Below are 13,071 nucleotides of genomic sequence, written 5' to 3' on the forward strand. Positions count from 1 at the left end.
TGGCCCAAACCACTCAACATTCCTGTCCACGCAATTCTCCACATGTATTTTGCTTGTTATTGTATACCTCAGCTGCTTTCTCTGGCACTATAGCCAGAGTCAAGTCCCTTTTAAATATTTCACCCCTCACCTTAAACCTATGCTCTTGTGTTTTGTTCCCATCACACTCCGCTCCCTACCACTGAACCAATTACAGATCCAATTAGCTTCCTCTCCCTGGATCCTATGTCATTTAACCTTCCAGACAAGCTTAGCATACAGGACCTTGTCAAAAGCCTTGCTAAAATCTATTTTTGGTAACACCCACTGCCCTCATCTAACTCTTGGTTACCTCACCAAAGAAAGCCGGAAATTTGTTAAATATGATTTCCCATGCACAAAGCAGTACTGACTGACCCTAATCAGATCTTGGCTTGCCAAATGCTGAATGATCCTGCAATTCTGATTCCCCCCAGTAACTTGCCCACCAGTGAGGTCACTCACCGGCTCGTCTCTGATGCCCTTAAGTAATGGTACAACATTAGCCATTAGCCACCCTGCAGTCTCCCAGAACTTCACCTGTGACTAAAGACGAAGCAAATATCTCTGCAAAGGACTGAAACTTCCCACAAGGTCCGAGCTATTTGGTCAGGCCCTGGGATTTCATCCACCTTAATGCACTTTAAAGTTGCCAATACATCTTCCCTCAATTCATAAGTTGTCCAAGATAGCATTCATCTTCGTAACTTTCTTAGCATCAATCATTTCTTTACAGTGAAAACGAACCACCTCCTATGCCTCTACACACAGATGGACTTGCTGATCTTTAATGAGACTAATCCTCTCCAACACAGCCTTTTTACTCTATGCAAGCAGAATGTCCTGGGAAATTTCTTAACCCTTCAGGATTTCCCTTAAAAAGGCTATTACATTTGCTGCTAACATGGGAGTGCACACTAACGCAAAGTAACATATTGCTTTGGTAATTGTTCAGCACAGTAATTCCCATCCATGCTTCTATCAGCACTGAACATTTAATACTGATAAAGAATTCAGTAAACTAAGAATAATAGGAACATTTTGCTTATGATAACCCCAGTATTCATGATCATAGCTTTACAGAAACTTCAGCTCGACGAGCAAACCAAGTTGGCTTTGCAAACAAATCTCATACTTCACGGCAACACACAAAATGCTTGATAAAGACATCAGCATAACTTATTAACTATATTTGAGATTTTGGCAGGAAATGATTGCAAAGCAGTTTTCTTGCTGAGGGTATATTATCCGTTTGCAGCACACAGAATGCTGGAAGAACCCAGCAGGTCAGGCAGCATCAATGGAGGGGAATAAACAGTCGACTTCTCAAGCCAAGGCCCTTCATCAGGCCTAGAAAAGAAGGGGCTAGATGCCAGAATGAAAAGTTGGGGGGGGGTGGGGGGAGAGGGGAAGAAGAGTACAAGCTAGCAGGGGAAGGTGGGAAAGTGAGGGGTTGGAGATGTGAAGTAAGCAGCTGGTAGGGGATGGTGGAAATGGCAGAGGGCTGAAGTAATCTAACAGGAGAGAACAGTGGACGATGGAAAAAAGGGGGAGGGGGAACCAGAGAGGCAATGGGCAGTGAGAAGAGAAGAGATGAATGGGTAACCAGAATGGGAATGGAATAAGAGAGCAGGAGGGAGGGGCAGAAATTAGCAGAAGTTCCAGAAACTGACGTTCATGCCATCAGGTTGGAGGCTACCCAGATGGAACGAGGGGCTGCTCCTCCAACCTGCATTAGGCTTTCTTGTGTAAGTAGGTGCCGCGTGGACAGACATATCAGAATGGGAATGTGAAGTTGAAAGAAACAGGCAGCCACAGGAATATCCTGCCTTTTGAGGAAGGCAGAGCGAAGATGCTTAACAGCTGCTGTATTTTATCAAGTCCTAAGCATAATAAAAAACCCACCAGGTTAAAATTTTACAGATACTTACACTAGCATTCTGTGCTGGTATTGTGACTTTCATTTTGGGATTTGGACTGGATACTTTTGCAGTACCTTTGCGTTTCTGTCAATGACATTGGAATTTCAGGCATCATTTAAAGTAGGATCAATGATCAGCATTAATAGATTTTTCCCTTCTATCCACCCCTTGACATATCTTATAAATACCAATGGAAGTAACTCAGACACAAGTATCTACCCTCTCAATGTTCAGAAATAAAGACAATTTCCTTGTGATTAGGACACGTTAACAGACCATGAATGCTATGCTTCAGTTCATAAAGATAAACCAGCAGAAAACATTGAAGTCTCCTCCCCGCCCATAACAGACTTCTTTAAAACAAGTGTTTTAAATAAAATTAGTGAAAATAGGATTGGTCACTTACATTTGAAGTGTATTCCTTATAGGCAGCCCTCTCTTGTGGGGATATGCTCTAAGAAAATAAAGCAGTGGTCAGAATCAAATATTGCAGATATCTAGTTCAAAACAAAATGCCTTCTCTAAGCATCTTTAAATCCAACAATGACAGACTGTTTTCTTACAATGCATCTGCATTAAATAGCAGATAATGACAATGTGCAAGTCCAGCGAGGACCCAATTTTATAAGGCAGTCAAAATGTTCTTCTGACTCGGAGTACAGTTCAACAAAAAATTGAGCTGCAGAGAAAAGGGGAGAGGGGAGAGAAAGAGTGGAAAAGTCTATGGAAATTGGGTAAGAAAACACCGTCAATGAAAGCAACACTTGAAAAAAGTGTGGTTTTAGCTCGAGGCACAGAGGTCCTGACTGGACAGCATGAAAAGCATGTTAATTGTAAAGCACAAAAACTAATTCTGACAAGATTTGCCCATTCCTTGCAAAATTGCTCAAGCTGTGCCAGGTTGGTTGGGGAGAAGCGATGGACAGTGGAGCCCAAAGAACAGGGAAAATTATGGCATGAAAAACTAAATATACAAAAACTGAAATGTCAGCTGTTCAAAAGTATTCATCCCACTTTGCTCAGTACCTAGTTGAACCACCTCTTGCAGCTATTATAGACTGTAGTCTTTTTGGACAAGTCTCTATTAGCTTTGCACAATGTGATCGAACAAGATTTTCCCATTCCTCAAGCTGTGTCAGGTTAATTGGGGAGCAGTGGTTGACAGCAATCTTGAGCACTTGCCAGAGATATTTAGTCAGGTTAAGGTCAGGACTCTGGGCCACTCAAGGACATCAGTTTCCTTTGTTTGAAGCCATTCCATGGTTGCTCTGGCAGTGTGCTTTGGGTCAGTGTCCTGTTGAAAGACAAACTTCCTACCCGGTTTAAGCTTTCGGGCTGAGGCTAGCAGGTTTTTAAATCCAGATCTCTGTTTAGCAGCGTTCATCTATCAATCCTGACCAGATTTCCAGTCCTGCAGATAAAAATATTTCAACAACATGATGCTACTTCCACCATGCTTTACAATAGGGATATACAGTATTACATTTACGTCCCATGTACTGCTAAGGACTTTGCAAAGCATCACTTAGAAGATGCTGTAAAGGTGTGCAAGGTCTGTGGTCGGATGAGTCTAAAGTGGAAGATTTTGGCTTTAATGCTAAGCGGTATGTGTGGCCTAACTCTAATACTGCACATCAGCCAGGTAACACCATCCTTATTGTACAGTATGGCGAAGGTAGCATCATACTATGGGGATGCTTTTCAGCAGCAGGGACTGGAAATCTGGTCAGGATTAATGGGAGGATGAATACTGCTAAACACAGACATCCTGGATAAAAACCTGACAGCATCTGCCAGAAAGCTTAAACTGGGGAGGAAGTGTGTCTTTCAACAAGACATTGACCCAAAGCACACTGCCAGAGCAACCATAGAGTGGTTTCAATTGAAAATTGATGCCCTTGAGTGGCCAAGTCAGAGTCCCGATTGAACAGCTCTGGCAAGACCTCAAGATTGCTATTCACCTCTGCTCCCCAAATAATCTGGCACAGCTTGAGCAATTTTGCAAGGAGGAATGGGAAAATCTTGTCCATCACATTGTGCTAAGCTAATAGAGACTTATCCAAAAAGATTACTGGCTGTAATAGATGCGAAAGGCATTTCATCCAAGTACTGAGCAAAGGGGGATGAACACCTTTGAACTACTGACATTTCATGCTTTACAATGTTCCCTGTTTTTTTGGGCTCTACAGTAAGGGGGAAGGAGCATGTGATTCACAAGTTAAAAAGTTAAGTTAAATTGATCAAAATCCCTGGTTGTAATACTCATTTATGTGAACAAAAGGATGGGGGCTGAATACTTTTTCCCAAGGGCTCAAATTTTGGAAGTTAAAGAAAGGAAAGGTTTTAATTTTGAAAAGAAAATGTTTTTAATGTTAAGAAATCCAAACTTACATGTTTATAGAACAAAGTCTCAGCAATCAAGCAATATTTCATTGCAACCTCCTGATTTTGTAATTTTTTTCATAAAATGTGTTTTTCCTGTCATTACTTTGTTTTTGTCAGTCAGACACAATAAAAAGCTAATTATTCCTATTTATTTACTCTTATATAGATTGAGAGCTCTTAAGTCATTCTGTCTACACCATAGGTACACATACAGTGGCATGCAAAAGTTTGGGCACCCCTGGTCAAAATTTCTGTTACTGTGGAATAGCTGAGTAAAAGATGAACTAATTACCAAAAGGCATAAAGTTAAAGATGACACATTTCTTTAATATTTTAAGCAAGAAAACATTTTTATTTCCATCTTTTACATTTTCAAAATAACAAAAAAGTTAAAGGGCCAGAAGCAAAAGTTTGGGCACGCTGCATGACAGTACTTAGTAACTCCCCCTTTGGCAAGTATCACAGCTTGTAAACACTTTCTGTAGCCAGCTAAGAGTCTTTCACTTCTTGTTTGGGGGATTTTCACCCATTCTTCTTTGCAAAAGGCTTCTAGTTTTGTGAAATTTTAACTTCATCAGTCCACAGGACTTGTTTCCAAAATGCATCAGGCTTGTTTAGATGTTCCTTTCAACCTTTTGAATAGAACTTTTTGGCCTCAATGAGCAAAGATATGTTTGGAGAACAAAGGGTGCAGAATTTCATGAAAAGAAGCTCTCTCCAACTGTAAGTACGGAGGTGGATCGATCATGCTTTGGGCTTGTGTTGCAGCCAGTGGCACGGGGAACATTTCACTGGTTGAGGGAAGAATGAATTCAATTAAATATCAGCAAATTCTGGAAGCAAACATCACACCGTCTGTAAAAAAAGCTGAAGATGAAAAGAGGATGGCTTCTACAACAGGATAATGATCCTAAACACACCTCAAAATCCACAATGGACTACCTCAAGAGGCGCAAGCTGAAGGTTTTGCCATGGGCCTCACAGTCCCCTGACCTAAACATCATCGAGAATCTGTGGATAGACCTCAAAAGAGCAGTGCATGCAAGATGGCCCAAGAATCTCACAGAACTAGAAGCCTTTTGCAAGGAAGAATGGGCAAAAATCCCCCAAACAAGAATTGAAAGACTCTTAGCTGGCTACAGAAAGTGTTTACAAGCTGTGATACTTGCCGAAGGGGGTGTTACTAAGTACTGCCTGCAGCATGCCCAAACTTTTGCTTCGGGCCCTTTTCCTTTTCTATTATTTTGAAACTGTAAAAGATAGAAATAAAACGTTTTCTTGCTCGAAATATTAAAGAAATGTATCATCTTTAACTTTATGCCTTTTAGAAGTCAGTTCATCTTTCACTCGCTTAGCTATTCACAGTGATAGAAATTTTGACCAGGGGTGCCCAAATTTTTGCATGCCACTGTATATGCTGTTAAATGTTGAATATTCACTATTCCATCCATTTCTGGGCTTGAAAATCTTCAAAAACGTTCAGTCAGCTTTATCAGGAAGTAGACGATTAATATGCTCCTCCTCTATGAAGTCCATGACTTCTGCAGACAGGTGGTAGATCGCCCTCGTCCTGCTTGCACGACCCGGTGATGATGGCTCCATCAGTTTGACCAGAATATTTCTAACTGTACAAAGCACATATCCTTTCCACCTGATTTTGGATGGAAGCGCGTGTTGGGCCCATGAGGGTGGAAAAACTCCACTTGAACATCTTGATGATGAGCATCCACAGTGACAGCCTTTGCTAGCCACCAATTTTGGTCATAAGTGACTGCAAGCCAATCTCCACAAATAATGACACCAGCAGATATATCTGTCATAGTCCTGTCAGGACCACTCCAGGGTTCCTGCTCCATTTCCTCCATCAGCAGTGCCAAAGGGCCTCTGTTCTTTCCCATTGTGGTAGGGCCATCATTCTCCTCAGCCTGTACCCTGGCATGTGTATTTTCAGTCAACTGAAATGTTGTTGGGCTGTAACACTGGCACATCTGTGGCTCACTGCAGAAACATGACAATGATCTGCAATGGATGCTGTTTCCGTAACGTATGACCTGATGGATTTTCCTCATTGCTGGTACAGGTTTTAGTGGTTAAGAAAGGAATGCATCATATGTCTGCATGTCACCTTCAGCAATATGATAGAGATGAGTACTGCAAAGGCTTCTCCCAACCATCTCATGGAAGGTTTTGCTTCCCTGTTGCATCTGCTCTTCTTTCTCTTAGTGATTTGTGTTTTTTTATTTCTAGTTTGAGGTGCTACATTTTGGTACGACAAATCAAAATAGGACATACATGATAATGGTAGGGCATTGAAGAATGTAGTAGAACAGAGGGATCTAGGAATAATGGTGCATAGTTCCCTGAAGGTGGAATCTCATGTGGATAGGGTGGCGAAGAAAGCTTTTGGTATGCTGGCCTTTATAAATCAGAGCATTGAGTATATGAGTTGGGATGTAATGTTGAAATTGTATAAGGCACTGGTAAGGCCAAGTTTGGAGTATTGTGTACAGTTTTGGTCACCGAATTATAGGAAAGATGTCGACAAAATAGAGAGAGTACAGAGAAGATTTGCTAGAATGTTACCTGGGTTTCATCACCTAAGTTACAGAGAAAGGTTGAACAAGTTGGGTCTTTATTCTTTGGAGCGTAGAAGGTTGAGGGGGGACTTGATAGAGGTATGTAAAATTATGAGGGGGATAGATAGAGTTGATGTGGATAGGCTTTTTCCATTGAGAGTGGGGGAGATTCAAACAAGAGGACATGAGTTGAGAGTTAAAGTGCAAAAGTTTAGGGGTAACTTCTTTACTCAGGGAGTGGTAGCTGTGTGGAACGAGCTTCCAGCAGAAGTGGTTGAGGCAGGTTCCATGTTGTCGTTTAAAGTGAAATTGGATAGATATATGGACAGGAAAGGAATGGAGGGTTATGGACTGAGTGCAGGTCGGTGGGACTAGGTGAGAGTAAGAGTTCAGCACAGACCAGAAGGGCCGAGATGACCTGTTTCCATGCTGTAATTGTTATATGGTTATGGTTATAGTTTGCTCTCGTCGCCAAACCTTTTACAGTTTGTTCCTATCTTTTATTATCTCTTGAAGTTTATTTTTCAAAGCTTCCATCTCTCTCAAGTATCTTGCTCTTGTTTTCTTTCTTTCCCTTTCCCCTGCTATAGACTGCCTACTGGCTCCTGTATAGTCTGATCCAATGGATTATCTGAGGGAGTTTCTGGGTGTTCTTACACTCTCTTGATTCTTGCTGTCTACGTTTCCACACCTTTCTCTTACTCCTCTTTTCCCTCTCATTCAAATCACTGAGTTTTTATCTTCCATCCTCTCCTCTCTTCTTCCATCTTTGCCTTTCCTTTCTCAGGTATTCCTCCTTTAACTCTGGCTCACTATATATTTTCTCTCTCCGCTTTCTTTGGTATTCCCTGTTTCTTCGCCTTCGCTCCTCCACTGATAGCTGCTGCCTAGCTATAACTTCCTAAAATACATAAAAGGAAGGTCAGAATTTAATGGAATTACTATGAATTTGTGCAAAATTACTATGAATTTAATTATGTTTAATTTGGTGAGATTTTATAAAATGATTATGAAATGGTGCAACTGAATTCATTTATGGTTTTAGTCACTGGGGATACATATAAGTAAGGAAATATTGTAGGCCTGTGTGTGGAAGAAATAAAGGGGAAATTATGTATATTATAAATAAAAAGGTTAATGAAACATTACAAGCTATATTACTATTTATTGTGATCATAAATTATATTCAAGCCTCCATTGATGATGATTTGGATGTTTTTGTCAACACCCTCAAACTATGTGTCACCACCATAAGACAGAAAACCTGACAGCATTGATGTCTGACAGTGGTGACGAAAACACACTTTTTTTTTACATGACGTATATGAGTTGTATACAGGAGCCATCCTGTTTTCCCTCTGTTGCTAGCTGTCTCTGGCCTCTACTTAAAATGCATACATTTATGTCATAATTTAACATAATTCTTTCTATACAAAAGAGACAGTGTTGACATATCATGGTTGTGACAGTAGCAACATCAATATGTAAAGAATATTGAAAAAAAAATAGCAAACTTACAGGAGCTTGTTTGACCTTGTTGCATTTAACAGATGTGGAGGGTGGAAAGGGGGTCCTCGGGAATACAGTTGACCATGTGGTTGCCTGATTTTATTGTTCTTTTTTTTACAAATATGTGATGGTGTTGACAAAAACTTGGGACACATTTTGAGCAACCACAAAATAAGAGTAAATAATGTTGAAAGTTCACTGCTTTTAGTTTTAAAGAGGTTTTTCACTCTCCTTCATCGGGGTGGGGGTGTGTGTGTGTGTGTGTGTGCGTGTGTAAAAAATACATTTTAAATTATTTTTTCACACTTTTATCAAATTGAAGTGATCTCTGGTCTGACGGCAACTGATTTTGTGGTACTGGGCCATCATATAATCATAATTTATGAAAAAATGTTGCATTGGTGCAAAAGATCCTCATAAGATCAATCCTGATTATTTTAAATAAGAAAATGTTATTTATTTTCAATGGAATTAGCACTTTTCTTAGTGGGACATGTTTTTGCCGAAGTCTCAAGAATCAGTGACTTGATACTTTTCAAATATGGGAAAATACCAGATCACTTAACAACATTCAACAATGAAATTCCCACAAGGGCAAAATTTCAATGCCATTGAGGGAGATAGATAGCAGCAATGATTAATACCAGAAAGGAAAGGAATGTTACATCCGGAGTTCTTCCGGTTTGCAGACCATTTCCTTCCACGCCTCTCTTGACGTAGCGTACGAGGCAAGTTACAGCAGTGGTTTGCCATTGCCTTCTGCCGGGTGAGTTTCCAAAGAGATCACCAGCTCATAACGCAGCACGGATGGAAAGCGTACAGGGGAGCCAGCTGGATTCGAACTCAGGACCTTTCATCCCGAAGTCCAGCACTGATGCCACTACACCACCAGCCAGGTTGCTGTTTAGACATCCTTTTAAGGTGAGTGCAGGAACGTTTAGGGGAGATGTCAGAGATTGTTTTTTTTAAAAAAAAGAAAGTAGTGGCTAGAGTATGAATGACCTGCCAGGGGTGGTTTTGAGGCTGATACCTTAGGGACATTTAAAAGACTCATATATAGGCACATGGATGAAAGAAAAATGGAGGGTTGTGTCCTTTTGCTCAATGTTTAAAGAACATCTCTCCACTTTCTTTATCTTATCCCTGCCACTTTATGGTAGTGAGACTTCAGCAAGGTTGCACCTTGAACAGTTTATCATTTTGCTATTCACTCGGTGACCATTTTCACTGTTTTCCACATCTTTCCAAAGTACGCATTAACCTTCAGAGGAAGGTGAACCAAAGTCAGCTATATAAGTGAGAGAGTTAACTAGTGCCTTTTTCCAAACTTGGCAAAACATATTTGAACATATCAACTACACCACTTTCTGCATTTCATTTGCAGGCTAGGAAGCCTTGTTACCTTAAGCCAGGCTTCTAGATTGATTTTGTATTGACATTGTTGCTCTTCTGCCATCTTTTTATAACGATCCTTTTGAGCCTGAGAAACCTTTCGCCATCTTTTCCCAATTTCCACCATCCGATCTTTGAGATTCAAATGGTTCAGTTCACCACCTGTAAGTAGTTCTTGAGAAAATTTCTGGTACCCATTCCTGAAACACAGAAATTACTCAACCAATTAAAATTCCTCAGTTTACAAGTACCAAAATAAACTCAAGATGAACTCAGGGTTAATTTTAGTAAAAAAAAAATCACAAAACTCAATTCAAAAGTCTTCAAACACTGGATGCAAATCTACAAATCTCACAGGGTGTTAAAATTTTTGAAAATGGACAGGAATTGCCACAGTTTCAAAGGTCTTGACAAATGAATGAGGGAAGCAAATGATGAGCTTGTATCAAAACTATAACCCTTCTGTAATAAATCACAAGTCATCTTCTTTTAGCCTTATCCCTCCCTCCTAATCACAGCCTTCAGTCTGACACTTTCCTTCTTTTCTATTTTTCATCTACTTCTCCCAATTCAACAGGACAATGAATTAAACAATTTATAGACTGCAGTTGAGATAGTGTGCATATTTAATTACTGGGCAGATACTCGGGTGTTATAGGAGTTTCTCAATGACTATGATAATGGACAGCAGTACTTACATTGGTGGCTTTTTTGGCTCTCCCTCAAATTTTATTTTCTTGTTCACATTTATTGCTGGTGTTCGTATTTCACTCAGTTCTTTCTGAAAGAGAACATTCGTAAATCAGGATTTCAGTAACAAATTTAGACACTTAAGTGAAAAGCAAAACACTTAGTCTCTTTCATATTTAGGCCTTTGCTGAAAGATATTTTTTCCTACACTAGAATATCTAGATGCAGCAACAGTTAATGATAGAATTCATTGTATTTAACCTCAGTTATCTTCAGCAGATAGAAGTGTACAGGAAATGAGCCAAGGATTACTATTCAATAATGATCTAATTAGAGAATGTTGATATGAATATTAATAAAAATTGAAACAATTCTTGCAGCTAAATTTCTGTTCCAATTCCTTTTGCAACTAAACATTCTTTCTGTGAATATTGATAAAGCAGATATACAGACAATATGGAAGAGTACAGCACTGGACAGATCATATTGCTAATTTATAATAAATGTCCTCCTCCTGTGCACCTTCCATATTTGTGTAACTCTGGAAACCTCAAACTCCAAATTTGATTCTACTACTACTCCAGGTAACCAATTCTAGGAAATTAACATTCTCTGCAAAAAACTTGCCCCTCCCCTCAAACCTTAAAAGCATGTTCTCTGGTGTTTGACATTTCTACCCGGGAAAGGGGAAGAGAAAGAGATTCTGACTATCTATCCCGATATTTTCCATGTATTTAAAAAGTCTCTCAGATCTCCCCTCAGACTCTGCACTTGTCCAACTTCTCCTTTTTGCTCATATTCTAATCCAGACAGCAGATGCTGCCTTAGTCTTTCTAATGAAACAATCTTTCATTTCCTAGAGAAACCAATCATATTGTTAGTTAATACTGGACAAGCAAGATTTCACCATAAATAGTTACGTGGATGCTATTGTCTATGATATTATTTATGATGCTATTATCTTCTGCAGTGAAACTTCTTCAATGTGGGGGGGGGGGCGGCTTAATCCCAACAATCCTAGCACTTACATAATAAATGGGTTGCCAAATCAATTACATTCCCTAGTAAACAAACTATTATGGGTTCAGCTCATCACTTTTGTTTTAAAAAAATGGAGTAAAAAAAACAAATACATCGGAATTTGTTCATGCTAACAAGAGTTGCTCATACAGACTTAGACACTTGGATGTAACTGATGGCAGTTATCATTTAGTCATAGTAATACTTTATTGATCCCGGGGAAAATTGGTTTTCGTTACAATTGCACCATAAATAATAAATAGTAATAAAAATAGTAATAGTAATACTACTATTAGTAAATAGTAATAGTCATGGAAATAATAAATAGAAATAGAAAAATAGTAATAGTTAAATAGTAATATGTAAATTATGCCAGTAAATTATGAAATAAGTCCAGGACCAGCCTATTGGCTCAGGGTGTCTGACTCTCCAAGGGAGGAGTTGTAAAGTTTGATGGCCACAGGCAGGAATGACTTCCTATGACGCTCTGTGTTGCATCTCGGTGGCATGAGTCTCTGGCTGAATGTACTCCTGTGCCCACCCAGTACATTATGTAGTGGATGGGAGACATTGACCAAGATGGCATGCAACTTGGACAGCATCCTCTTTTCAGACACCACCGTCAGAGAGCCCAGTTCCATCCCCACAACATCACTGGCCTTATGAATGAGTTTGTTGATTCTGTTGGTGTCTGCTACCCTCAGCCTGATGCCCCAGCACACAACAGCAAACATGATAGCACTGGCCACCACAGACTCATAGAACATCCTCAGCATCGTCCGACAGATGTTAAAGGACCTCAGTCTCCTCATGAAATAGAGACGGCTCTGACCCTTCTTGCAGACAGCCTCAGCGTTCTTAGACCAGTCTAGTTTATTGTCAATTCGTATCCCCAGGTATTTGTAATCCTCCACCATGTCCATACTGACCCCCTGGATGGAAACAGGGGTCACCGGTACCTTAGCTCTCCTCGGGTCTACCACCAGCTCCTTAGTCTTTTTCACATTAAGCTGCAGATAATTCTGCTCACACCATGTGACAAAGTTTCCTACCGTAGCCCTGTACTCAACCTCATCTCCCTTGCTGACGCATCCAACTATATGGCAGAGTCATCCGAAAACTTCTGAAGATGACAAGACTCCGTGCAGTAGTTGAAGTCCGAGGTGTAAATGGTGAAGAGAAAGGGAGACAAGACAGTCCCCTGTGGAGCCCCAGTGCTGCTGATCACTCTGTCGAACACACAGTGTTGCAAGCACATGTACTGTGGTCTGCCAGTCAGGTAATCAAGAATCCACGATACCAGGGAAGCATCCACCTGCATCGCTGTCAGCTTCTCCCCCAGCAGAGCAGGGCAGATGGTGTTGAACGCACTGGAGAAGTCAAAAAAAACATGACCCTCTCAGTGCTCGCTAGCTTGTCCAGGTGAGCATAGACACAATTCAGCAGGTAGACGATGGCATCCTCAGCTCCTAGTCGGGGCTGGTAGGCGAACTGGAGGGGACCTAAGTGTGGCCTGACCATAGGCCGGAGCAGCTCCAGAACAAGTCTCTCCAGGGTCT

The 13,071-nt window shown here is 40.5% G+C and overlaps 1 protein-coding gene across 5 annotated transcripts in view; it reads right to left on the reverse strand.

Annotated features, from left to right (window-relative positions):
- ubtf (upstream binding transcription factor) overlaps positions 1-13,071 on the reverse strand; it is a 79,261-nt gene that overhangs the window by 8,781 nt on the left and 57,409 nt on the right. For all 5 annotated transcript variants that reach the window (XM_063037477.1, XM_063037476.1, XM_063037478.1 and 2 more), the window contains 4 exons: positions 10,501-10,583; positions 9,813-10,002; positions 2,347-2,394; positions 1,950-2,024 (listed from right to left, as the gene is read on the reverse strand). In XM_063037477.1, coding sequence (XP_062893547.1) covers positions 1,950-2,024; positions 2,347-2,394; positions 9,813-10,002; positions 10,501-10,583 — 396 coding nt within the window. The remainder of the gene's footprint in view (positions 1-1,949; positions 2,025-2,346; positions 2,395-9,812; positions 10,003-10,500; positions 10,584-13,071) is intronic.

This window comes from Mobula hypostoma, chromosome X1 (genome assembly GCF_963921235.1).
Source record: "Mobula hypostoma chromosome X1, sMobHyp1.1, whole genome shotgun sequence".
NCBI classification, from domain to species: domain Eukaryota; kingdom Metazoa; phylum Chordata; class Chondrichthyes; order Myliobatiformes; family Myliobatidae; genus Mobula; species Mobula hypostoma.